Source organism: Triplophysa dalaica, chromosome 3 (assembly GCF_015846415.1).
Source record: "Triplophysa dalaica isolate WHDGS20190420 chromosome 3, ASM1584641v1, whole genome shotgun sequence".
Lineage (NCBI taxonomy): Eukaryota > Metazoa > Chordata > Actinopteri > Cypriniformes > Nemacheilidae > Triplophysa > Triplophysa dalaica.
Window position 1 is genome coordinate 14,235,803 of NC_079544.1, and position 27,091 is coordinate 14,262,893.

The window sequence follows — 27,091 nt, forward strand, 5'->3', positions numbered from 1 at the left end:
GCGTGTTTCATGGACCAATGGATATTTACAATATACTGAAATACACATAGTGATTCTTTTCAATCAACCATTAACCAACAAAAGGGTATTTTTAACACATATTTCTCATAACTTTATCCATAATGCTATTTCATAGCAGCATACAGCCTTCTCTGTTCAACATTTCCACTATTTTTCTTCAACTCAGCTTTATTAGTTTAAGCTTGAGAGGAAAAGAACAACATAAAAGCTTTTAGGGTTATTTAAGCATAGGCTTTATTTAGAATGGCACCTACAGACAGATTTACAGTAAAAAAATACAGGATAATGGAAGACAACAAACAAAAAAGACGAAATGGCACTCTAGAAACGGACAGATTTTTAAATAATGGATTCATACAAAAAGCATGGTGAATAATTCTGATACTTCTAAACAATGATGGATGTCTGGCCTACCAACATGATGCATTAGACAGACAGGGGAAATAAAGAATTTAGGGATCCAATCACATTCACACTCGACCCCCTTTTAATGTGGAGTGGAGATGCTAATGGACAGATACAGGACACAGCCAAAGCTAAATGGAGCCATGGTTGCTATATATGGAAATTCTGTGATTGATGTCTGTGTCTCTCAAACTTGAATCTCATAAAAATGCCTAGGTCATATTTCACCCCAAAACCAGAAGAATTTTTTTAATGAAATTATACTTTCACAACAAAACTGAAGCATATTTAAAAGCAATAAGAGTGACATTTTGTGCACAACATATGCCAATCTAATTGCACCATAAGATGTTATAAAAAGATAATTTTTCTTTTGATAATGGGATTATGTACCCAGGGCATTCTTTTTTAATTTTTGTGGATTTTTAAAAACATTTCTGTTCTGCTTTAACATTCTTCCTGTTCCAGATTCACAACAATCCAGTCCTTAATCAATAATAGTGCACATAATAAAGCACAATTAAATTAATGCAGTAAGTCAAGAATCGCATATGCAGGTTTCGTATATTTGCACAAATAAAAATAAGACTTCCATTTTATCACACTGTGAAAAAAACGAAGACACCTAAAGTCTATAAAAGTTTCCATTGCCAGAGTGATATAAGTTTTAGGAAATTATTGAACTACGCTCTGGGCTGAGAGAAGATTAAATTATAACTGGAAATAAAAGAACAAACAAAAATCTCCCTGCGAGCTGCCTGTGTGCGCTAAGTTCAAAAGAAAGTCACTGTGTGAACTTCAAATGCATTCGACTACAAACTTCTCAGAACAACAAAGAACAACAAAGAACGTTTCAAAGTAAAAAAGTCAGTGCATGTCACTTTCAAAAGGGATACAAAGCAGAACCCAAAGACAACAAACCTGCATCAGAAAGATGAAGTTAAACCTATTCCTGACCAAATCAAGCATGAACAAAGTGAGGGTGGTGCTCTTTCATGAAAGAGAAGATATCCAGGCCTCAGATACTGTATGGCTGTAGGTTTCTTGAGTCCTGTGGTGTTGGAGAGAGTCTCTGCCTTAGAAGATGTGTTTGAGGTGTTTGATTCCATAGGTCTTGAAGAACACCAGTATGATAATGGTCCAGAGGCCCAGAATGAAACCATCTGGAGGGTGCCAGTTTTTCTGCTTGGGTTTCTGTGAAGACATGAGAAGAACTTGTTCCATAAAAAGGAGCACATGAAAAAGCAATAGATCTGGAGAGAGTTTGATGTACTATACATTTACATGATGTACTCTACTATATATTTCAGAAGTGCAAACATCATTCAAAGCCTAAATATGTTTTATGAACACTTTTTACAATGGCTGATATATCAGGATGGGCTTAGGCAACTATATTAAAACCCACAACCCTTTAGAAAGCATTAACAGGAAAGCATTATTCTGCTCTTCGTGTGTAACTAGGTTTCCATGTGTTTTCAAAGAAATCTCAATCATGTAGCATTCACAACCTATTTTACTCCTGAAAAAAGAACATTTATTAAACAAATGGAAAATATACTTGACTTTATACATCAAAATGGTAAAAGCAGCCATTTTTACCAAAATGGAGCCTAACATGAAAGCTTTAGAAGTTTTCAGTTGATTGTAGAGAGCTACTTTCCTGGTTGCCACTTTTGCGGACGCTTTCTGACAAGAAGTGGAAACTGAAGGTCAAGTTGAACTTCAAGAGCATCTCGGCATGTCAGAATGATAATACTTATTTTTCGAACTGTAATCTTTATCACATTTACATTAACCAGCTTTTAGTTTAGAAAGCATCTTACCTGCAACAGAAACTTAAATACAGTTGCTAAATAGCTTTCTTGCAACTAGTTAAAGTTTGTTGATAAAAGAAAGAGAAGACAAACAACTGCCAATCTAAATTTAATGTCAGACAAAGGAGGAAAGACTTGATGAAAGATTTAAACTAATTATTTAGCAAATCCTTGAAAAACATAAGAAAGAAAGAAAAATGTATGAATGGAAGGAAGGATGAAAGGAAGAAATTAATGATTTAATGAACGAACGAAAAAAAGAAAGAAAGAAAAGAAGAAATAAATAAATGTGTACTAATAGTTTAGTATCAAATCTCATCTGCCTCAGTGTTTGTACACTTACAGCTACATCATCACTTTGTGTATGAATATAATACATTTAAATTAAACATGCATCACTAGACGCGCATTTATATGCTAATGAAGCTTGAATATTCTACTGAGAAGCAAGATTTAACCTCTAAAGAGAAAGTGCCCATAACTTTTCCAATTATATTGCAGGGATGCGTGAGAGGCCGCGCTCTCAAAGGGTCTTGCATACACCATGTGACCATAACCTCATGTTTAACTGCAGACCTTTGCTATCAACTGAAAAAGAGCTACGCCCTGAAGCCCAACTCAACAGTGACCCAAAAAATACACGCTGAGCACCAGAGCGCAAATAATCGGACTCGCGGATGCCACCGACTGCAGAAATCTGGAAAAGGGTTCAATGTAAAACACAAACTCTGAGGACCGGTACATGCTTTTAAAAGCCTTTCATACCTAAGCAGAAGAGAATACGTTCATGTAGGTGATGACTTTTGTTCGTGCAGAGTAAAAACAGCAGTAATGAGCAGCCTCCATCAGCATAATTTATCACACCAGAGGGTGGAGGAAAGCGAGGGGGATATACAGAGTTCTGAGGTAGTTAACCTCCAGAGATAAGAAGAGACTGTACATGAGGCGCCTTCTCACATGAATGAACGGGGACTGATGGATCGGGTCTGACAGACAGTTCGTTCTACCTCAGGGAGCAGCCGAGGAATTGAAGTTAACTAGACCCATGATACAAAGGAGGTTAGGGGGGATATTCTGAGATTATTGACATTTACATTTGAAAAGTGAATAATTATGTGTTGAAAATCAATGAAAATAGTCCCCTAATAGCCAGGCAGAGAAAACACGTGTTGCTGGATTCTTCTGACATGTTAAAGGGATATTTAAGGCATCAAGGCATCCTAACTGAATATGACTGTAATTGACTCTTGAAGAATAATGCAGTCGGAGTTTTTTATTCCAAGTTGTAGAATAGGGGGTAATTTTTTGAAGCTCCAAAAAGTGCATCCATCGATCAAAGAACTGCTAAACACGGCTCTGTGGTTTAAAAAAGGTGTCTTGAAGCATTGCATTTGTTTAAGAGAAATATCCATATTGACAGCAATATTAACTTTAATGTCTAGCTTCAATTATCCCTCTGTTACGCGTGAACCTGAGGATTGTTTTTCCAGCAAATGATTGTGATGAAAGCTCTCACAAAGAGGAGACGGTATCCGATTGGAGCAAAACGAAACATGCCGCATTCATAACCGGAACTTACGTCATGTCTGCGTTATTTGCCGGGAAAACAAGCCTCTGGTTCACACGCAGAAGAGGGATAATGGAAGTTAATACGTTAATAACGCTGTCAATGTGGATATTTCTCTTAAACAAACTAATTTATTCGCTTCAGAAGACCTTTGTTGAAACAACGGAGCCATGTCTAGCAGTTCTTTGATCGAAGGATTGCATTTTTCAAGCTTAAAAACTGCCCCCAATTCACTCCCATTCTACCACTTGGAAGTAAAATGATACGCGGTATTATAACTCTGACTAAATTATTCTTTAACTGCATTATTCTTCGAGAAGAAAGTCATATTCAGTGAGAATGCCTTGAGGGTGAGTAAAATATGAGGAAATGTTGTTTCTTGCCTGAATTATCTCTTTAAAGGGATAGTTCACCCAAAATGACAATTCTGTCATCAAGAGCGAGTCATTTGAATTCTGTATGACTTTCTTCTGCAGAACACAAAAGAAGATATTTAGAAGAATGTCGGTACCTGTTGACTTGCATAGGTTTTGTGTCTATACAATAGAAGTCAATGGGTACCAACATTGTTCGGTTACCAACATTCTTCAATCTGTTTCTTATTCATGATTTTTATGGCTGTAGATAAAAACCAAGATCCACATGCAAGTAACAATGTACTATAATCTAAATAAAAAACTTTATATATTGAGTAAGTACAGAACAATTCACATAATGTTAAGTATAGAAAGATCAAGAATAACAGCTCAACATAGACTATATACCGTATTGCATATATAAAGATATATAATATACCGTATTGGTTTCCATGAAAATTATAAACACTTTCAACGTATTGCTTGTGTAAATAGAAACTAGAACATACCGTACAGCTAGAACATGAACTCACATTCTTTCACCTTTATACTTCTAAAGATTTAAAAGGAGCCATAACACAGAAAACTAGATTCTGGAAGATGGCTGCAGGGATTTATTCCCATTCACACACAAGAGCATCAATGGGGTCAGACACTGATGGTTGGGAGATGTGGTCTGGCTCACATTCTAAATCATCCTAAGGGTGTTCAATGGGGTTTAGGTCTGGGCTTTGTGCAAGTCCGTTTTCCACACCAGACTCAGTAAATCATTTCTTTATGGACCTCGCTTTGTGCACAGGGGAATTATCATGCTGAAACAGAAAAGATACGACCTATTCTTCTAAAAATGTTTGCTAAGCTGTAAAGGATTGCTGTATGCCCGATTTTATGCACCTGTTAGTAATGGATGGGGCTGAAAAGCCGAAGTCGCTAATTGGGAGCATGGCGGGTTCAAATACTTCTCGCTATGTGATACCCAATAAGGAATTCTGTCATCATTAACTCTCTTGTCATTCAAACCTGTGTGATTTTCTTCTGCTGAACATGTTGATAACCAAACAAAGGTAATATACCCATTCACATCTATTGTATGGACACAAAACCAATTCTAGTCCATAGGTACCACCGTTATTCGGTTACCAATATTACTCAAAATATCTTCCTTTCATCTTTTGTGTTCTGCAAAAGAAAGTCATGAGGGTGAGTAAATGACACAATTTTCATTTTTGGGTGAACTTTCCCTTTATGTAACTTTGTGTGAACTAAAACATCATTATAATGATACAGACATCTTAAAGACACAGTAGTCACATACATAAAAATGTTTTCTTTGCCAGCGTAAAACCTAAAGTAACATTTAATGTGATACATGGCACAACATAAAATGTCACATAGGTATACCCAAATATATGATTTATGGTGAGCAAAATAAAAGTTTTCTTAATACATAAAATTGCTAAATTGCTTTTTTTTGTTTGTACACAAAAGAGTGTCTTTTTACAACACAACTGCATTTAAACAAATCTCATTTTAAATGTTCCATGTAAAAAAAATCTGTTTCGACCAAAATAGTAATTAACAATAACTTGGTTAACAATCATCTAATTTGTAATCACGAAACACCCAAACCTTTTCCAAAAATTGTCACAGCATTGGTAACGTAACTTCATTCTTCCTGAATGTACACTCAGCCTTCCTTGGCCCCTCATCTTATTGAGTGAGGAAATTATTTTCAGTTTGACTGGTTCACAACCCAGCCAGAAAAAGACAAAAGGAAGGAACACAAGCATGCCTCCTCCTTCAGCTCTGATTCCCTAAAGCCATGAGGCTGAGACATCAATATGTCAAGTGAACAAATAACTATTCAAAGCTGAAGACAAGCCATCTCAGAGCAAAATCATCACAACAAGCCAAGTAATTGAGTTTGGGGGAGAAAAGCACCTTCAGCTGGGTACACGGTGATTATTCACTGACATTTAAGCTGATTTAGAAGCAGGAACGAACAGTGTGGAAAGGGGAAAACCTCATCCGGAGATTGACGCTTTGACGCGGGAGACATCAAGATTTCTTGGAAGATGGGGGTTATAGTAGTACGTTGTCACATTCGTGACCGCACATTGACTTCGCTCTTTTCAACGAAATTGTCGTGATTTGGAACAATTGAAGATGTCTTTTTGGGAACTTTGGTTATGTTCTCTTTTAGTGTGTCTGTCTAAAAATCACCAATTTCAAGTTTAATCATTATATCATCTAAATGCAACAAGGAACATCCTGAACCACAAAAGACTTGAAAACTTTCCAATATCAACAAAACTTTTAAGGTCATTTTAAGCAAGCCAACATATATTTAAAGGCTTTCACACAAAGTCAGACATTAACTGGCCTCCAGCTACATTTCAAATCATTTCAAAACGTAAGAGGTCACTGAATGAAAACGGACGAACACAGCCATGCATTTTCAGAGACATTTTCAGTCTACACAACGTCTGATGAATATCTGACCGAATGTAACTGCAGGGGAAGAAACTAAAAGGTTCTCCATGGAACTGAAGAAGATAGAGGCATAAAAAATGAACTCTTTACCTAGCAGAAGGTGTGATTATAAATCACATTTCCATTCTTAACACATAATTCAACACCAGTGTTAAGAATAAAAATGTTTCATAATTTGTACATGCAAATCAATAAACTGTCATGCAAAAAACAGCCATAGTTGAAATATGTTTATGTGAGAAATATACAGTGCTAATATCAGCTTGACAGTACACAACTTGAGGCGTTTACGTGACCTTCAGCATCATTTAAACAATTCCTCAAGGCAAAACTCAACAAGACCTACAGCGGCGCTCACACTCAACTTAGAAAACAGACGATTGCACTTTGGATTCTCTGGGCTCTTCTCTATTGTATATGCTCTTTTTTTAGCATACTCTTTTCTGAACTAATTTGATTGAACTGCTCTAAAACGTTTTTATGGTTTAAAGACAGTTCAAATGTTATTCTAATATTGTGACCTAGACAACATAGAATTCAAAATATTGCATTAGTGGTTGACTCATTTCTAAAGGGCCCTCATTAAGTCTCTCTCTTTACCCTATGAAGCAAGATGAGTGAATCACAGGCTTGATGAAACGCACATCCAGCCAGATCTGGAGTAGAAATTGCTTCGTGTGTGACCTCCACTGTCTGCCATTTCTCTGCTATTCAATCGCTAAACTTTCCCCAGTTGTGTCACCAACAGTGGTCGTCTACAACCTTTAATCAACAACTTTCTTGAATAAAATGACTTCTGCTAGCACTGCAAGTCAGTCACAACATGAGTGCCCCTTACTTGTTATTATGTGAGATTAAGCCTGTTTCCTTCTGTTTTGTATATCATGCGAAGAAGCCATCCAACGGAGCAGTAATGGCCCTGAACGGGCTTTTGTGCTATGTTCGGGAACTCATAATGCACTGTGCCATCCAAAAGACCCATTTTCAATCCAAAGATCTGTTGCACTTGAAAACTGTGCTTCATAATCGCCACTGTACCAAAGCTATTGTGCCTGGAAGAAAAAACTAAATCATACTCGAACAACACCTTCTAAACCATTTTGTTTACCGGACGATAAAAGAGTATTGACTGTGGATATAGTGTAAACAAAAAGCAATAAGCAAAATAAAAGATACGAAATTTGTTTCTGTTGAATTCAAGAATTGAATGAAAAAAAAATTGAACATTGTGTCAAAAAGTAATATGCTCGTGAAAAAATCAAGCCAGTCAGACTTCATTTATGACCCTGCTCAATATACCAGGAACTAGCAATAATAGGAATAGACACAGAAAGATGAAGAGAAAGCGCTAGTATAAAGATGGAAAGACAGAGAGAGATCAAAGGTTGTGATGCAGTCTGCATGAGGCCGGTAATAGAGTCCAGGACTGTGGGAGGGTCCAATCACCAGATTCCTGAACGGCTGCTGAAGGATCAGCTCATCATAGCCCTCAATCTCCCACTGTTCCCTTAATTTCCCTGTACTGTCTGCATTGTTCTGTTGCTTTTTATCCTGGATACAACATTAACGTGTGTATGTCATTCGCAAAGCTCATTGTGTCAGTCTGATTTCCTGATAAGACAAGCAATGGTGACTCACGACACCCATGAATCCTCAGAGATATGCCGTAGTCTTCCAGACAATTTCTTTAACCTAGTGGGAACTGTACAGCGACAACCACTGCATCAAAATTAATGAGCCGTCATCCACAATTCAATATGGCAATCGCTTTCCTCTATCTTTGAAAATTTCCTGAAGTAGCATCCACACAAAAAGAATACTGAAATGTGTTTTCAGATGTTTGGTTCTGCACCTGACAATTGTGTGGTTTCTTTTAAGATTATGTGTTTATATTGTACAGTACGTGAATGCTTGACATGACCTCAAATCTCTTTTAAAAAAACTCAGAACCAGCTTGTTTGTTTTATATATTATCAAAAGTTAATAGAATAAGACGAAGAGTTCTTCTACATAACCTTTAATGAAGGATATTTGTAAAAACATTTTATTTCAGATGGACTAGAAAAATAAAGTTGAGTTGTAGAGTATAATAAAACGGGAGCATCCATTACGCCTCACCCAGCTCCAATGCTTTGTTGGTTATAATGGGAGCCAGCTTTCACATCAGTCTGGCCAACTTTATGAGAAAACTTAATGCGCTGAGGACATTATCCTGTTCCCCATCCATTAACGTTAATGCTTTAAGGAGCTGGTGCGGAGCTAATTTTCCATCCCTGATGAATACCACCATCCCTTTGATAGAAACACATGGAACTGGGCCAGCGCCATCAGTTGAAAAAGAGTTGGCGTGAACACGAACCTGAAGTTAAGCACACACTACGTCTCAAACTACTTCAGTTGTGTTAGTGTATAAACTATACAACTAATCACAGACTTTGTGCGTTAACTGCAAGATCATCTGCAAGCTAGAAGACAGCTGCCAGCAGGCAAGTGCAATCTGCTTCTTGTCACGGTTACTGATGCTGAATAAAAACGGCGAAGATGACAGGCTTGAGACTTGTAGTTTGTGCTGGCTTGGATTTCCAGAGAAGCAGACAAAGCCTCTTTTATCATGACAAATTGGTCATTTTAATGTTTAACAATAGGGTATGGGAAGATGTGCACTACTGTGAATATAAAAGATGATGTATGGTTAGGCGTGACATGACGCCATATTCAAATCATGGCATATCCTTGAGTGCTTTATTGCTGTTATAAAATAGTTAACACATAATATGGAGGTTTACTAAAATAATTTTTCATCATTTCACCCATCCTCTTGTCATTTCTAACCTGTATGACTTTCTTGCTTCTGTAGAACACAAAAGAAGATATTTTGAAGAATGTTGGTAACCAAACCACGGCGGTACCCATCCACTTCTATTGAGCACCCAATGCAAGTCAATGGCCACGGCCGTGGTTCGGTTATCAACATTTTTCAAAATATCTTCTTTTGTGCTCTGCAGATGAAAATGTCATACAGGTTTGAAATGACACACAAATTGCTTCTATTCCATTTTATAAATTAGACTATCAACACCTACTATTTACTAGCTATTTACATACAGTATGATACTACAAACATATTTTAAGACCTCATTCCTTAATTATAGCAAACGTTCGTAATGCCAAACAAATATCATCACATTTAACTTACTGCATGACGCCATAATTGCAACAATTACCAAATCTGCTTTGATTTGAACATATAATTTAGTATTAAATATTGTCAAACCCTCTCCTGCTGGTATCCACTTCAAAACCATGAATCATATTCATAAGAACTATGTCCTCATACTGAACAGATTTAACTACACACTTACCTGATGAATTATTTCAGAAACTGGAAGCTGGTCCACATACGTCAGGGATTCAACCTGTAGAGCGGCGTTCCCAGATCTGAAACAAAATGAAAAATGACTAAAGCAGACAAAACAAATCCTTCTTCAAACAAAATGTTTTCAAATGCCCTCTGTGGTAAATCCACGACAACAGCATCTGCAAATCAAACGAACGGCTTGTATTGAAAAAATGAAACACTTGTTTTAACTAAATAAGTAATTTGTTTTGACTAGATGAACCCCGGAAGATTTTAAGCTCTGTCTACTCTAGCCACATTACTATGCATGGGCTAAGGAAGCAAAGACCTTGCCAACAGACAACCTTGCCCTCTACAATTGCCCACAGTCTGTTCATTTGAGTGGTAGGATGATGTTTCGGGCCTCATCGCAGGCCAGCAAAGCTCTGAGAGACGAGACAAAACCCCTCAGACTCGACTTCAGCCGTCTGTTCATGGCTACATACATGAGTGGCTGCTGGAATTAAATTCAGGAGGCAGCTCTCAATTCCACACAACATCTTACTGAAACCGGGTGTGATGTGGAGTGGAAGGGAACCAAAACAAACACAGAGACTCAATAATGAATGGAAAAAAAGTTGAGATAAAGCCGAGAAAGCGCACTTTGGGCCCCGACATAACCTCGGTGAAATCCCATTAGACCAGATTACATTTTTCCCCTCCCCGCAATTTCTCGCTGTATAATAAGTATCAGTATATTTTTCTCGAGAAAATATGCATCTGGATTTGGCTGGAGCGACACTTTTATACGGTTAGAAGGAAAATAAAACGATTTGGGGGAAAAAAGCTTTTCAGATATTCTTGGGGTGATGTGTGGGCAATGATTGACAGGTAATTTCAGAGGTGTCTGCGCTATTCACTGAACAAACAGCAAACAAACTGAAAAGTGTGTTTGCATGACGAATGAGGACCGGAGGTTAACGAAAAGAGTGCGGAGCAGCTATATATCGGAGAGTGAAGGCGATTGGTAATCTATATGTGGCCAGGGCATTTCAGTCAACAAATCACTTCTGTATTTCAATGAGAAGCTTGGGCTGCAAATCCTTGGCCCACCCGGGAATGAGGCTTTTTCTATTAGCTGACAAAATGGCTTGTCAATCTAGCCGTGTGTATGGTATAGCCACATTGAACCACATTTGCTCATAGTTCAAATGGATAAACTTGAATTACAGCGAACGGAAACCAGAGTATAGATTACGTACAATGTAAGAACCTCTGGAGCTGCAAACCTGCAATGTAATGGTGCAAACTATTGAAATGTAACATATTTTTTACAGCCCAAATTCTCAGCATCTTTAATAGAAGTACACAAAAGAAGACGCATATTTTGTAGAATGCTGGTGACCGTACAACGATGGTACCTATTGGAATTTGGTTTTGTGTCCATGCAATAGAAGTCAATGGGTACCGCCATTCTTCGCTTAACAAGTAAATAATAACCGATTTTCCATTTTTGGGTAAACTAGAACTTTACGTAACTACCATTTTGGTCAGTAGATATGACACAAGGACATCAGCTCAATTAAAAAAAGAAAAAAGTGCACACCTCTCTTCGACAAGCCGATAAATCTGAGGTATCACATTTGCCTGTAGCACAAACAGTACAGACATCTAAGTTTAATACAAGCCTTGTTCATAATGACATCAATTAAATTGCAGGAGGTCACCGAGTCTTCAAACTTTTGATTGCCGGTGGACGTTTCATATTATATCAGTTCTGTTTTCCCCCCTCCACTCTCCTGAACTCGGCTCAACTTTGTTACATCACCAACAGTCACTGCCATCAAAAATCAACTCCAATTGAAAATAAGCGACTTCTGGTTCTTTCGTCAAAGCAAATCATTTTACGTGTTTAAGCCTCTTGGGGTTTTGTTTAAATCCCTAACATTCATGTATAAACAATAATAAAAACGATTCTTGCCTTCGCAATTAACTAGCATTTCCATGAATTTAGAAAACACATTGTATCAAATTAATCGTTTAAATAGAGTGAAAATTATTCACACATCTGTCCTGGCAATTTAGCAACCATTTCACACAATAAACTTTTAATCAGAGTTCATGCATTTATGGGAAAAACAATCTGAAGGTGTCTCGGGAGAGGCCAATGTGTACCAGAGTGAGCACTCTCAATTCCTTTATGCCCGCGCAGCACCTTCTGATTTATTTTTCATTTCGTAACATCACCTGACATTTAATTACTTTGAGACTTGAGACCCGCGCTAGGCAGTCAACATCATCACCCTGGGCAAACTTGAATTACAATACACTCTCGTAAAGACTGGTCACGTATCATAAAGAGGAGATGGGAGTCTATTAAACCGTCCTCCTTTGTAAAACTTAATTTACCTAATGGAAGCCCCCCCCCCCCGATACGGCGACTGGGATGCGGAGGTGAAAAACAACTATGGAATGATTTTGTATCGTCACGCTCAGTGTTGGGTGTAACTAGTTACTAAGTAATTAGTTACTGTAATTTAATTACTTTTCCCTTGAAAAAGTAAAGTAAGGGATTACTCATATGGTTTCTGTAATTGAATTACAGTTACTTTTGATGTAATTAAACTAAATACTTTGTGAAATATATGCGTGTGCAATAGTGTAATTGACATCAAAATTCAAAGTCTTACTTTAAAATCTGTGCTTTAATGTATAATTCTCACATTTGTAATACTTTGGTCAGTTAGTAATATTATTTATTTGAATGTATTAAATAGTTTCATGTCTATCCTTGAATCACTTAACTAATCAAGGTCGATGTAGGATATAGAAAGTAATTTGTAATGAGTAACTAAATACTTTTTGGACAGAGTAATTTGGACAGTAATCTAATTACACTATTGAATATGTAATGAGTAACTAGAAAATAAACTACTTTTTCAGAGTAACTTACCCAACACTGGTCACGGTTATACTGTCATACTAGAGACATCTCACGGGGAGATATTCGAGTTGGGTTTTTTTTTACACACTCAGGAAGCTGATGTTCGGCGAAGTACATACTGTATGCTAACATTTAACAAATCCCATTTCAATCTCAAAGATGGATTTGAGCCGGGAGTCATAAAGTGAAGACTATATTTCAACTTGAATATGTAAATAAAAGTGTGATTTACGGCTACCTTGATTCCACTACTTCCGTGTTACATACACGCTGCTCCAGATGTGACACAACCAGTCCACATTGTCACAGGTCGTGATAAAGCTCAAAGGAGCAGGCATTAGTGCAGCGGAGTAAAGATCAGGCATGCGTCCTTGATAAGACAGCCTGATGGCGGATGAAAGTGGAATGCGCTAGCCAAGCATGACAGCTGTAAGACCCCCCCCAGGTGCATATGCTGTTGCTTCAGCCACAGATGTGCTAGTGTACAGTGAGACCTTTGGAAATGTGCCATGACAGACGGTGACGGTGGGATAATAACCAGAGGTTGTGCTACATATAGGCCTTATCATTATCTGTTAACCTGCCCGACTGAGTGGTAAAACTTTGGTCATGCTTTATTTTCATGGCAAGTTTGTTTTGATATCCCCATAATCATTTTGTAGTGACATCATTATTTTGTATGGAAAGAAGAGTATGCATTAAAATAAGGCTAAACCTTCACTTGGCTTCAAGCGTTCTCTCAATCTGTCTATCTCTCTATCTCTCTCTCTCTCGCTAACAAACACACATACTGGAACTATGAGAACGTTTTAAAATACTGTAAAAATCGTAGGCATATTAGATTCTTTAAAATGGTTAAATTAATATTTTGCTTTAGTTTGCTCCATCAAAATAGATTCCCAAACCTTATTATCTATCATCTATAATAATTAAATACGATTTTTGTATGAAGAAGGATTCCTACAACAGACGGTATGGCTAACACTGAGACCTGACCTCATTATCATTGAGTCAGTCTTACATGACGAGACAGAAAAACTGAGACAGCTTAAATCCATAAGAACTGATGCAACATTTATAAGATGCTTTTAATTTCATTTAGCAAATGAAAGTTAAATAATAAATTAAATCTATTTAGACATTATTTAAAAAAAACATACTTTACAGCTTTTTTATATAATATGTTGCTGCGACTTTTTAAAGTATTATAGTTTCAAAGTAAAAAAATCTCATTTGATTAATACAGTTGATGGCAGAGAATGTTAGTAAATGTGAAATGATGTTTTCAACTCACACACTAAAACAAAAATAACTTATAAATTATAAACATATAAATAGACTTCAGATTTTCAGGGGTGACACATCTAATATGCCTTACAGTTTTGCACTTCAGTATGACAAAAAGGTTGGTTAATAAAAATCAGGATTTACGTTTATTTGATTTTAATAGTGTGCTAGATTGTGTGCTAAAAGTTAAACAGACCATAGATCAGATGGAACTGTATTAAAGAATAAACTCTCCTTAATAACACTTCAGAATCTAATAAGTGTACTACGTCTGATTTATCCAGTGAGGTCCATATACTGGCTGTATTACTGCCAGTAAATGGATTACTTGTCAAACAAGACATACTAGTGCCATCTTGTGGCCCTCATAACTCGAAACACAATGAAAACTGCCTGAACATATTTTATACTCAAAAACGTGGTCTGCCAAAATGTGAATTCTTATCATGTCTTATAATTGTTTCAAGGCTCTATTTAATAATATTATGTTATCATGGGAAGTAAAGAATGAACAGTCCTACATGTCATACTGGAATCCGTGTGACCTGATTTGCCTATTACACACTAGCCATGGTACCTGCAGTATACAACATCATTATAAGGTCATTAGGGGAGTCAATGTTACTAAGGTTTTTAATAGTAAGCAGGCACAATATCTTTGGTGTGGAACATTAAGAAATGGTTTCATTAGGGCTGCCTTCCTACTACACAGTTATTAAAAACACTAATTATGCAGGACCAAAGAAAATTAATCATTATTAATGGAGAATATAATTTTTTCAATAGTTCAATAGGAGCAAAGTGTCAATCAGTTGTACGCCTTAAAGCTACAGTTTGTAAAAAAAATGCCGCTAGATGGCGCCCAATAAAAACAACAACAATGCCGTAGCTTGATGACGCTATTAAGGAGCGTGGAAAGATGGGATCTGTGGTCTTTAACTCCTCCGCTGATGTCCATCAATCAGAGAGGAACGAGGAATCATGTTAGCGGATGAGGTAAAGTGTTATAAATGTTGTGTATAATTGTGGTCCATAAATAAGTGACTGCTCGAAAAAAGCTAGTGGCTTGCTAGACAATACTTTCGCATTTGTCCACGAAACTGTTATCAAGCAGTTTCTACGTCAGTAAAGATGTCGTGATGGCCAATGATGATTTTATCACGATTTACAAGTAGGAGGAAACATTGTATTGTAAGTACTCAGCTGAACAAAAAATATAAAACTAGCCTAGTGGTTTTTGTATATTTTACTGCAAAATTGTTACAAACTGCACCTTTAAAATCCTTAATTCCAAAAAGCCCTTTGAAGTGTCCAGCTTTTAGCACTTGGGTTTGGAACCACTCTTCAATAGAGCCATACATCTTTTTGTAACGCAAACAGTTTTTATAATAGCATTACACAAATCCATTAATGTTAAAATAAGCTGTATGAGAATACAGCATTTCCTATTGTTACCTTTGATGTGATGAAGGTTCACACTGAATAGGCTAATTTACGCCTGCAGAGCACTTTTCCAAAAAAAAAGTAATGCTGAGAATCATTCAGGTTAAATTACTGTTATGCTTACCTCTCAATTGGCTGCTCTATAGGGGAATCAAGATTTATGGTTTCCTTGGTGATCTCCACTTTGCGCACGCTACCGAAAAAGTCTGTGATGAGGACGCTTCCGGGATCCCTCTGAAACAGGTCGGTGCGGTGGCCCGGTGTGGATACACACTGACTTTGTGGGCACACCTTAAACTGAAAAAAAAAACATGTGTCACACATGGGCAATACAAATAGATGATAAAAACAAGCAAAGAGATAATACTGTGGGTAATTTTGGGTTGCCAAAAAATATGAGCACATTTATTCCTGAACAACATCATTTGCATTTTAATATCATCTGTCAATGCACATCCAACGATGGCAAGCATGGATGTGTTATTAATATGTGGTCTTGTGAACTCTTAGGAGTGATGATAAAATTGACTGAAAATGGGTCAGGGAGACAAACATATACTTTACAAAGGAACCGCTAGAAAAAGAAGATTTCACTAAAAACAAGTTGTTCAAAGTGTTTTTTCACATCAACTTTTATGTTAAAATAAAATCCATTTTGTTGTTCCACCTATTTTGTACATTGATTTAACATTTGTATAACTGTCTGGAGAGGTTGAGGCCATTATCAAACATCTAAATTTAGAAATGTGTTCTTTTTAATCCACTCTGAGCTCTGAAATAATCCTTTCTATAAAACCACAGGATCAAATATTTTAAGACCCGATCATGTCCACCTGGAATTATGTGCATTTTTAAGTTAACATGAAATGATTTTTGCAACTCAATTCACATATGAACAAAACAGAATGCAATCTGAAAAATATTCCACTGTATCCATCAAGAACTGATTGGATCATAAATGGACATTTCACAACAGAACACAGAGTCACCTCTGAATAAGTTTGTATTGACAGGATGAAAATGTTGTCCCATATATCAGGCACTACATTTAGGGAATCTCAACATTTCTGATATTTGCTGTTATTAATGTTAACTAGATCATCCAATGGCAAGTTATTACATAGGAGCTACTGTAACAACAATAGTTGTAAAGTTTAACCGACTTGCTATACATAAATGTGAATATGAAACTGTTTAAATGCTTAAAGGCAATAAACAAATCATCACTACACTCTTACGGTCTCAAATCAAGATGATTCAATACATTTATCAAAAAAATATAAAAAAACAATGCTAATGAGAACGATTGAAATTTTGAGAAAGATTTCCAATAAATTGCTGTCAATGTTGCTTAAACAATCAGGACTGAAAGGACAAAATAAATGAACATAAACAACTAATTTGAGCTTTCTATTCTTCTGTTTCAAGACACTCCACCAATACTCCTTAGAAAAATACATCCAGTTATAAATTAAACATTGCTAGTCATGATTCACACTTTGCAATTCGGCAGCATTTAAAGCAACACCAAATTGAAACAGCAAATTGAAAGCAAGAGAAGAAATTTTCTTAAGTGCGTACTTGACGCATGCCAAGCAATTTCAAAATGAGGAGAAATGAACCTTTGGCTGGAAAATGCCATTATATTCCGGCACAACTAACACATACTGACAGGCAAAAGGACATGCAATCATCCTGATGAGAGTGAGTGGGATCGCTGAGGAGAGGGAGATCAAGTGGCCATTTTCCATTCAAGATTAAAACCTCTCCCACAGGAAATCCATAATATCACTGCTAATCTGAGAGAAAGCAGACACGAGAACAAAAAGCAGCAGAAAAAAAAGCTTTTTGTAGGACCTGTTTGATCTGGGAAGGATATGGAAGGCAGGGAAGATCAAAATGGATTGTGGGAGTTGGTGGGACTCCAACCAGTCAGATGAATAGAAGAGAAACTGCAGCTCAGTCAAGCCTTCAGAGAAAAGGTCTGCCTCCTGACTGTTTCAAAGCTGTCTGACCTACACCTATATTAGCCACTCTGTTTAAAGTGGCATGTTAAGAGAGCTGCAGTCCTTTCATCTGAAGTGATGGGATGTCTTTGTGACCTCAGCTTTCTAAATCTAGACCAGGTTTTACTGTATATCAGTCTGTGCACTTGATAGAAATCACACCTACGGTATGAACCTAACGTTGAGAGGACCATGCAGACACTACAAGACTTGTCTGAATATTACATTTTCTTTAATTACAAATGGGTAGTTAAACAAAATGTAAATATTATTTTAGATTATTTATATTTATACTGAAATGTATTTGTCAACTATCCATACATAAGCAAACGCTATAAAACATAAATTGGTAGTTGACAAATAAACATGTAAATGTGTCCTATTGTTTAACAGCAAAAATTTTGAAGAAAAAAAAACAAAACTGAAGATGAATCTCTCTTATGCTATTTTATTTTTAATATAAATATTAATAATATCAAATATTAACAAATATGGAGATGGTGGTCTAGTGGGTTAAACCACTGACTGGTAAATCAAAGGTTGCTGGTTCGATCCCAGCAGCCACCACCAGTGTGTCCTTGAGCAAGACACTTTACTCCATGTTGCTCCAGGGGGATTGTCCCTGTAATAAGTGCACTGTAAGTCGCTTTGGATAAAAGCGTCTGCCAAATGACTAAATGTAAACGTAAATGTAACCCTATTACTAACCTTTAGTTTTCAAAATGTTTGCTATGTCACACCATAAGACACATGTATGGTATATTTGTCAACTACCCACATACAGACACATACAGTAAACTTACCAGGTCATTCATGTTGGCCTGGCTGGCAGGATGCACTTCCTCCAAGAACTCCAGTAAGTAGAAGGTGTACTTATCCATCAAATGAACTCCTATAGCCAAGTCTGGCTGATGCTGTGTGCAAAAAATATTGATGAAGAAATGCAAAACGTATAAACTTCATAATCCACTTAAAATACAAACAAGTGGAAAACTAAAACAACCAAATAAGAAATAATGCAGCGAATAAAATAAAATAAATGTCTGAAGGCCATTCACACAAAGTCACAAAATGTTTTCGCTTTTTTGCAAAGTCAAATGTCAAACTTTTTTCTTTACTTTCTGGAAAAATATTTTAATGCTTAAATGAAACTGTTTTCCAAAGAAACATTAAATAAATAGGGAATAAGTAAGCTTATGAATGACATTTGAATTATTCATGTATAAACTTGCTCATTTGTTTTCACATTTGTAAGTTGCTTTGAACATCTACTACATGAATAAATATAATGTAAAAGGTTGTCTTTAATATTAAAATGCCTTTAGACTGCTCCAGACATAAAAAAATAATGAATATAAAAAAATAATGCAGAACTACACTAGTATCCAACAGCTGCATAGTTAAATCTATAAAGGGGGATGACAGATGTGCTAGAGATCACGTGCGTCATGTTAGACTTACTGAGAGCGAGTCCTCTCCAACCTGGCTGCTGGCCAGGGCCATGATGTTGGGCGAGTAAAACCTCTCATACATAGATGCTCCCTGGCACGTGTCTATGATGAACAGTAACTCATTATACCTGCAGAGAAAGGAGTTTGGTTTTATCAGTACTTCTTTTTTTCTTTGTGTACTAATGCAATCTATGTAGTTAAAGTCAGTTCTGGTGTAATGAGAGGCGGTTCAGGCTGTCTCAAGTCTGTAATCACTACATAAACAACAAAGCACTCCTCTGCAAGTTGTTGCCACAGTAACCAAAAACCTGGCTTCCATTAAAGCTTCATTCACAAAAAAAACATAATAAATATTAGATATCTAGCCCTTTCAGCCGAACTGGAGAGAGAGTGTTTAGATCACATGAAGCCAAGATGTAATAGGGGAGCAATGGTGCACAAAAGGGGCTTCACTAATTTATTGGATCAAACCTGCAATTACCAAATTGACGGCACAAAAACATCCTGTGCAGTAGTGGCTGAAAAGTGCGGTTTTACAGGCAGAGAGGAAGTTCTCATTGTACCTCACACCAGCCTTCCACAATATTGACACAGCGCTGGATCCTAAACATGCTATAAGAGCATTTAAAGCACATAATACATTACACTGTTGCAGGGGTTCAGTCTTGTGTATTGACTCAGTGTTATGTAAAGTGCAGGAGTCACAAAGAGCAGAATGGGTTACTGCATGTTGAACTCTGATAGCAAGAAAAATGCTTTTCAAAACTAAGAAACTATTGGGTATGTGTTAATAGCAATAAATAAACAATGAATAAACTGAACATGCGTATTAGCTGTTAGCTAAAACAATCAAATACTTATAATTGAACACAATTTTCAGTATCACAATTGCAGATATTAGCATGTGTATTTTGTGGTGCAAAATGCAAGTGGTGCTCTTGCAAAAACCATAGGGCTAAGGTGGTGTTGTTATGCAGCTGCTAAGGTGTCCAATTTATGACATGCACTTTATGGCAATACAACATGCCTGTCAAAGCAAACACCACTAATAACTAAGATATGTTAGATATCGCTAATGTCCTTCTGATACCTCGTATCTCCATGTTTCGTCATATTTCATTATTATTAGTCACATTTTATGTTTGTCACTGGGTTTTGCAAAAATGTAATCGATAAAAAGTATTAAAAAGTGCACAGTATTTGTGAGATTCTTCAGTATTCTGTGTGTCCCTCCCTCCCTAGACCCTCTCCTCATTAAAGGGGTCATATAGCACAAATACTTGTTTTTCTGTGTCTTTGATGTGTAATAAATTGCCCATGCATGTATTACACACGTTAAATTGCCAAAATTAAAGCGTTGGGATTTTTTAAATCTAAAATTCGTATTTTATTTCATCTGAAACACCTCGTGTAACCACCCCCCACAAATCTACATCAGTCCGTGGTATGATTTGACTAAGACTGCCCAAATGTACAGTATACGCAAGTAAGGTGGCGTACCTGTCAGTACAATTGCTTTGGAACCTGATGTTCCAATTATGTTCAGAGGCGTTACATTTTCGTCACAGGCTTGCAGTATATCTCTTCACACTGGTTAATCATAGCACACCTCGCTTTTCAGAGCGATGAGTTTTGTAAAAAATCTCTCTGCAAAGAGGCGGGGCAAAGAGGAGATACAAACATGCACGGTATGATTATAGTTTCCTGTTATGATTAACGTCTCCTTTTATGTTACATTATCAATACTGAGAATACTGCTTTACCTTGTCTCCCACTATTGATGATGTTATAAAAGACGATGTACCAAGAAACCAGGAATACACATATTGCTGAACTAAGCAGAATCAGATAACACGTGATTTTCCCCAGTCCCAAGTGTCTCCGCATTACCTCATTTACATAAATGTTAGTGACTATCTTTCAAAAAAGATTTGACTTTGAGTGAAGCAGCACTTCTGTGTTTGTGTCATTCTTGGACCCTGGATCCAGAAATCTAGATGAAAGTTACATTCTAACAGTATTTCAAAAGTAGAGTGCTTTTTTCCATATGAACATACAAGGTTTCAGAAGGACAGCGACAATATGTACGATTTATCATGTAATTGTAACCTAACATATTGTCTGACCACTAATAGAGCTTCTTATGATGTGAACATAATGGTCCATTGCACCCTTCAAGTGAGGTGTATTCACACTTTTCTAGAGTTCAGATGAGCATGAGTTGTCTAGTTACCTCCGCTTTTGCCACATCTGCTCAAAAGCATCGGCCAGCTCAGTGTTGCTGATCTCTTCAGAATCCTGGAACTTCAGGAAGCCATTTCCACCATGACCTTTAAAAACACAGATTTACAGGCATTCAGGCAAATGGAGGAATACGGATAAGAGTTCATAAGAGATCCAGGAACCTCACCTGTCAGATAGATGAGAATATTGCTGCGGTCATCTGACAGCAGCCTTTTGGATCGAGGGGTGCTGGGAGGGAGTCGCCCTGTCAGGACTCGGAGGAAATTCTCAACCGTCACCTGCACAGTCAAATAAATGTCTGAATTTGGTTCTTATTTATTGAATTTAAATAAGAAATGATGATTAAACACTAGGACTGAGCGATATATCTTGCAATTCTTATGCTTCCTCAATGAATTACGGTTAAATGCCGCAAAATCTGAAGGCCAAAGGGTCCTCTTGCACAGAATCTCAAAATATGGGACGCAGAAGAAGAACGATTTACACACATGCACACAGGCTGCATCTGAAATGGAATACTCAATGTGTAGATACTAACTTTACGTAAGTACATACTTAACGAAGGCTGAATGGGTACATACTGTTTTGCCTGAATGGGTGTAGTATGAATGGGATCGGATCATCAGGCTGCGCCGGCGAGGGTACGATGAGATTTACAAGACCGCCCAATTTACTTGTGTTTAGATTTAGGCGGTATTAGTCAAATCGTGTTACGAACTGACGTAGATTCTCCGGGTTGTGGTTATACGAGGGGTTTCAGGCAGGTCTGGGTGAGCATTCGCTTCTAGGTAAAATACATATTTTGTTCCGACACGTTTCTAATACATGCATGGGCAATTTATGACACACCAAAGTCAAATAAAAACAAGTATTTCCGCCAAATCACCCCTTCATTTGATTTCGGCAATAACGGCTCTATTCCTATTGTGAAGAAAGATTATGCCAAAGTGTATCCGTTAAGACCATCTGATTAAAATTATCTCGTGAATAATCCCCCTTTTATTACTAATTATTTTTATATCTTAGAGTTAAAAATCAATTTAAGCAATATATAATATTGTAAAGGGCATATATACATATAAAACACAAACGTAAATAGACTGCTGAAATAAGCTAAATATTAATGATTCATCTTTGCATTCTATTAATTAAAATATGCACAATATAAAACATGGTCAATTTAAGAACAAAGCAAGGTCATGTTAATGTTACATTAGCTTTACAATAATTAACAACATGTTTAATTGTAAATGAAAGTCGGCGTGACTGTTTTCCCTGGCTGTGAACGGTATTCTGTCCCGTGGGCTCATGGTATAGAGAACTATCCCAAGTATCCTTCGCGGAGTACTTCTAAATCTGGGCGTAACCGGTAGGCCATCCGGGAATTTCTCAGCTACTCTTATATGAATACTGATGGTTCGGACATACTGCTCTGTTCAGTACTCTTTTCTCCTACTACATAGTATGCGAGTAGGCGTATTCAGACACAACATTAGTATATGCACGTCCGAAATCGAACACAGCCACACACAGTTCCAAGAAATGGCCGATATGTTGTGTATAATCACACTATTCTTATAGTGTGATTCTCAGTTTCTCAATGAATTACAGTTGAATGCCACCACATCCAAAAGCCAGAAAGCCAGAGGGTGCTCTTTCGCAGAAAACAGAAGAACAATTTTTTCAGGAAATGCCAATGGTCATATTCTATCACTGTTCCTAAAACCTTTTCGGGTATTTTCCTGATAACAAAGTATATTTATAGTGATGATGTTTGACGAGTGTTGCATTTTCAAATGCAAGTTATAAATGACTTATAAAATATGAATCTCGTAGTGATTTTAGATCGAGCAGTCCTTCCTACTGATCAAAGAGCCGTTGTTCACAGAAGAGCTGTGCATAAAACACAGAATCAATTTAGACATGTATAATATGTGTTAATCGCGATATATATCGGCCAGCTCTAACACACATGACCTGTCTGATCCACCTAAAAATAATAGACCAGCCTGGGTGATATTGTAAAATCAAGCTGGGTAATAGCAGCCTCACCTCGTAGCCACGGTAATCCACTTCCACGTCATCTCCATACACATTGAGCTCTATGTTCTTATGGCTGAACACGGTGGCTGGTTTGGGGTTTCTATAGTTACAGGCCATATCATCGGCCAGCATCAGCACGATGTGACTGGGGAAAGCAGAGCAAACACATCTAATTAGAGCAGACGGGGAGATGGCTGGAGATTTCTCTGTGGTTAGAGACACCAGCACGATCTGGACACAAATATCACCGCCTCTGGAGAACACAAAGTAACTAACAGCAAAACAGCGTGCAAAAGACTATTAAAATAATGCGTCAATATAATGAGAATCCCAGAAGGTAAAAATAGTTAAATAATTATATACAAGCAGACTGGTCCAATTACACTGGTTCAATAGGACAGTTTGGACCAATTAAACTGTGTTGTTATAGTTTCCTAGTGTCTACAGAATAATTGACTGTGTTTAAATGTACCTGTCTGGAATACCCAGTCTTTTAACGCTCCTGTACACTGACAGAGAGTTTGCAACATGACGATAATTGAACCAGAACCTAGATGTACAGACCTAAACATAAACATGATTATGGGGTTAAAAAAACACAAGAAAAAATACCATGTTATACTTAAAAGGGGACAAAGTACAATAATGACATTTTCATGAGAGAGTTATCTATATATTGCTATATCGCTAGTTAAATGTCTCTCATATATTTTTTTCGGTCTCTTTTTGATATGTTATGCAATTTTATTTATTAATTTGAAGCACAGCTGTGTAATAAGCAAAAGGACTTTATACAGACTTGCTCAAATGTGTTGGTACTCTTACAGCTCATTGAAATATTGTTTCATTTCTCCTGAAGAGTGATGAAATTAAAAGCTATAGTATCATGTATACTTGTATGCCTTTGGTATGTCATAGAATAAAGCAAAGAAGCTGTGGAAAGAGATGAATTATTGCTTAAATGGCCTGGACACTTTTATTGGTTTTTCCTTAGAAACGATAATACATAATTGGATTTTAGTGATATTTCAAACTAATTACTTTCTTTAATTAGTATCACACATGTGTCCAATCTTGTAATCAGTCATTCAGCCCATTTAAACGGACGAAAGTAGTCACTGTGCTGTTTGGTATCATTGTGTGCACCACACTGAACATGGACCAGAGAAAGCAAAGGATAGAGTTGTTTGAGGAGCTCAGAAAGAAAATAATAGACAAGCACGGTAAAGGTAAAGACTACAAGACCATCTCCAGGATGCTTGATGTTCCTGTGACAACAGTTGCAAATATTATTAATGGGATATTTCACCCAAAAACTATAATTTGCATGCCCTGGGGGTGAGTAATCCGTAGCTTTTTGAGCAAAAGTTGGCTCCATAGAAGAATCAGGAGGAAGAAAAACATAAAAAAGACATGTTGGAATTTGCTTAAATTCATATTGACCAGCCACAATCCTTCTGGGAGAATGTCCTTTGGACGGATGAGTCAAAACTGGAGCTTTTTGGCAAGTCACATCAGCTCTATGTTCAGATGAAGAAACAAGCTTTCATTTGTGAAGCTTTCAGAAGTGAACACCATACCTACAGTGAAACATGGAGGCTTGGTTATGTTTTAGGGCTGCCTTGCTGCATCTGGCACAGGGTGCCTTGAATCTGTGCAGTGCACAATGAAAACTCAAGACTATAAAGGTATTCTGGAGCAGAATGTACTGCCCAGTGTCAGAAAGCTCTGTCTCAATTGCAGGTCATGGGTCCTCCAACAGGATAATGACCCAAAACACACAGCTAAAAATCACCCATGAATGGATAAGAACAAAACATTGGACTATTCTGAAGTGGCCTTCTATGAGTCCTGAGTTTCTAGTTTTAGAGGATTCTTCATTTTTTGTGGAGGGGTACCAACAAATTTGAGCACATCTGTACTATATTCCTTCCAAAGTGTAACGTTTAAATAGAAAGAAGCATACACATTCATAAGATTCCTTATTTAACTTACCAGAACTGCCCAGTTGTTGGTATGGCCACTGCTGAAAAACTCACTAGCTTTGGTCTAGAAAACAATCATAATGAAACACCACTATTAGGAATTTACATTTATGCATTTGGCAGAAGCTTTTATCCAAAGCGACTAACATTGCATTGTATTATACATTTTCCCCTAAGCTCAAACCCATGACCTTGGCATTGCAAGTGCCATGATCTAACCACAGGAAAGCTAGTTTAACAGCTGTACACAGGAATGTACTACTAACAAATGAACAGGACTAAACATTCAAAGTGAATTTTAAACTTAAATTTAAAACAATGTCGACAATATGAACAAACGGCTCACAACACATTTCATTTAATTTAACATTCATTTATTTAACATTTGCTCACTCTTTCCAATAGGTTCTCTTCAGAAGAGAACATTTTCATTCTCTATAGTCTGTCAATGAGATGCCAAAAAAATGACAGTTTGTGTGTTTTGTCGTCGTCTGAACAGAAACATGTCAGCCAAGATAACAGCAAAACACAAGGCAAATGTTCATTGAAAAACAATAAATAAAGGATGTGATCCACAAAAAAACCTGTCAAACTAGAGCAGCAGCTTACATGTTTTACGGTGCACCCAGAGACAATTCTGATTTGTTATTACGTTATGAAATCAACTACTTTTTAAGTCTATTTTAAGTGTAATTTTTTAACTATAATTTACAATATAACACAAATCATAATAAAGCTGGTATAAAACCAAATCAACATTTAAAAACGAGGCATAAAATGTTTTCATGATCATCTTTGGTCACAGTATATGGTATAATTCACATTTTTTGCATTTGAATTACAAAACAGTTTGAAAAGGTTTAGTGTTGTCCTTTCTGACAGCAGACCTTTACAGTTTGGAAAACAAAAACATTACATTTTTAAACATAACAAAATCTTTATAATTATAACATATATTTGCAAAATACAAAAGAACATAAATGTAAAGAATAGTAATGACAAACAAGGAGATTTGAACTGGACACCCAAACCCATGCTTTTATTATGCTCAAGTCGCTGTAATGTAACGTCAGTTGCATTCATACTGGAAGACGGAGGCACTTAAAAGAAGCTAATCCTCGATAGGTACTAATAGCTATTCGCGGTATTTAAAACTGTACACAACATTGTTCATTATCACGATAAATTGCATAACTTAACACCAACAAGCTTTTAATCACAGCCTTCCATGAGCTGGGACTGACAATGCTCTCTATGCTTCACTTCTTCACGTACAATGAATCACAAAAACTCTTAACACTTCAGCAGACATAAATGAAGACACTTACCTCAACATAATTACTGTCTGCCGGGGGCATGGAAATAAGCAAATATGTTAGTGTACATATTGCCAATAAATAGTAATTATCCATTTTTGTAGTCACTGTTTAAGTGACTGGCAATGTTTGCCGGCAGGAACCACCAAACTTCCGGTTTGCACTGCAGACTATCTCATCTTTCAAAATAAAAGTCAAAGTATGCATGGCAAAACATGACTTTACATGAAAATATGTCAATGCTGCACAGAAATAGTAAATATTAGAAACATTTACATATATTGTTGCTTATAAATATACAATATACTGTTGCTTATTAATATACAATGTTTTTAATATTTTATTTATGATTTAGTAATTAGCAAATACGACATTA

At 36.8% G+C, this 27,091-nt stretch overlaps 1 protein-coding gene across 1 annotated transcript; it reads right to left on the reverse strand.

Annotated features, from left to right (window-relative positions):
* Positions 1-241: 241 nt before the first annotated feature.
* pigk (phosphatidylinositol glycan anchor biosynthesis, class K) lies at positions 242-26,866 on the reverse strand. Its single transcript, XM_056743214.1, has 11 exons — positions 26,728-26,866; positions 25,410-25,463; positions 23,887-23,978; positions 23,424-23,559; positions 21,538-21,649; positions 21,361-21,457; positions 19,138-19,255; positions 18,480-18,590; positions 15,795-15,967; positions 10,022-10,097; positions 242-1,620 (listed from the first exon to the last, which is right to left on the reverse strand). The coding sequence occupies exons 1-11, from the start codon at positions 26,809-26,811 to the stop codon at positions 1,504-1,506; spliced, it is 1,170 nt and encodes a 389-aa protein (XP_056599192.1). The 5' UTR covers positions 26,812-26,866; the 3' UTR covers positions 242-1,503.
* Positions 26,867-27,091: the final 225 nt, after the last annotated feature.

What these genes read in the sequence shown, in the direction of transcription:
- pigk (XM_056743214.1), bottom strand. Translation starts at nt 26,811, where the DNA reads ATGGATAATTACTATTTATTGGCAATATGTACACTAACATATTTGCTT. An exon ending in TATTCTCATCTATCTGACAG is followed by an intron (nt 21,458 to 21,537) that starts GTGAGGTTCCTG and finishes GTGTTTTTAAAG; the next exon opens with GTCATGGTGGAAATGGCTTC. An exon ending in TTGGAGAGGACTCGCTCTCA is followed by an intron (nt 18,591 to 19,137) that starts GTAAGTCTAACA and finishes TTTTGCACACAG; the next exon opens with CATCAGCCAGACTTGGCTAT.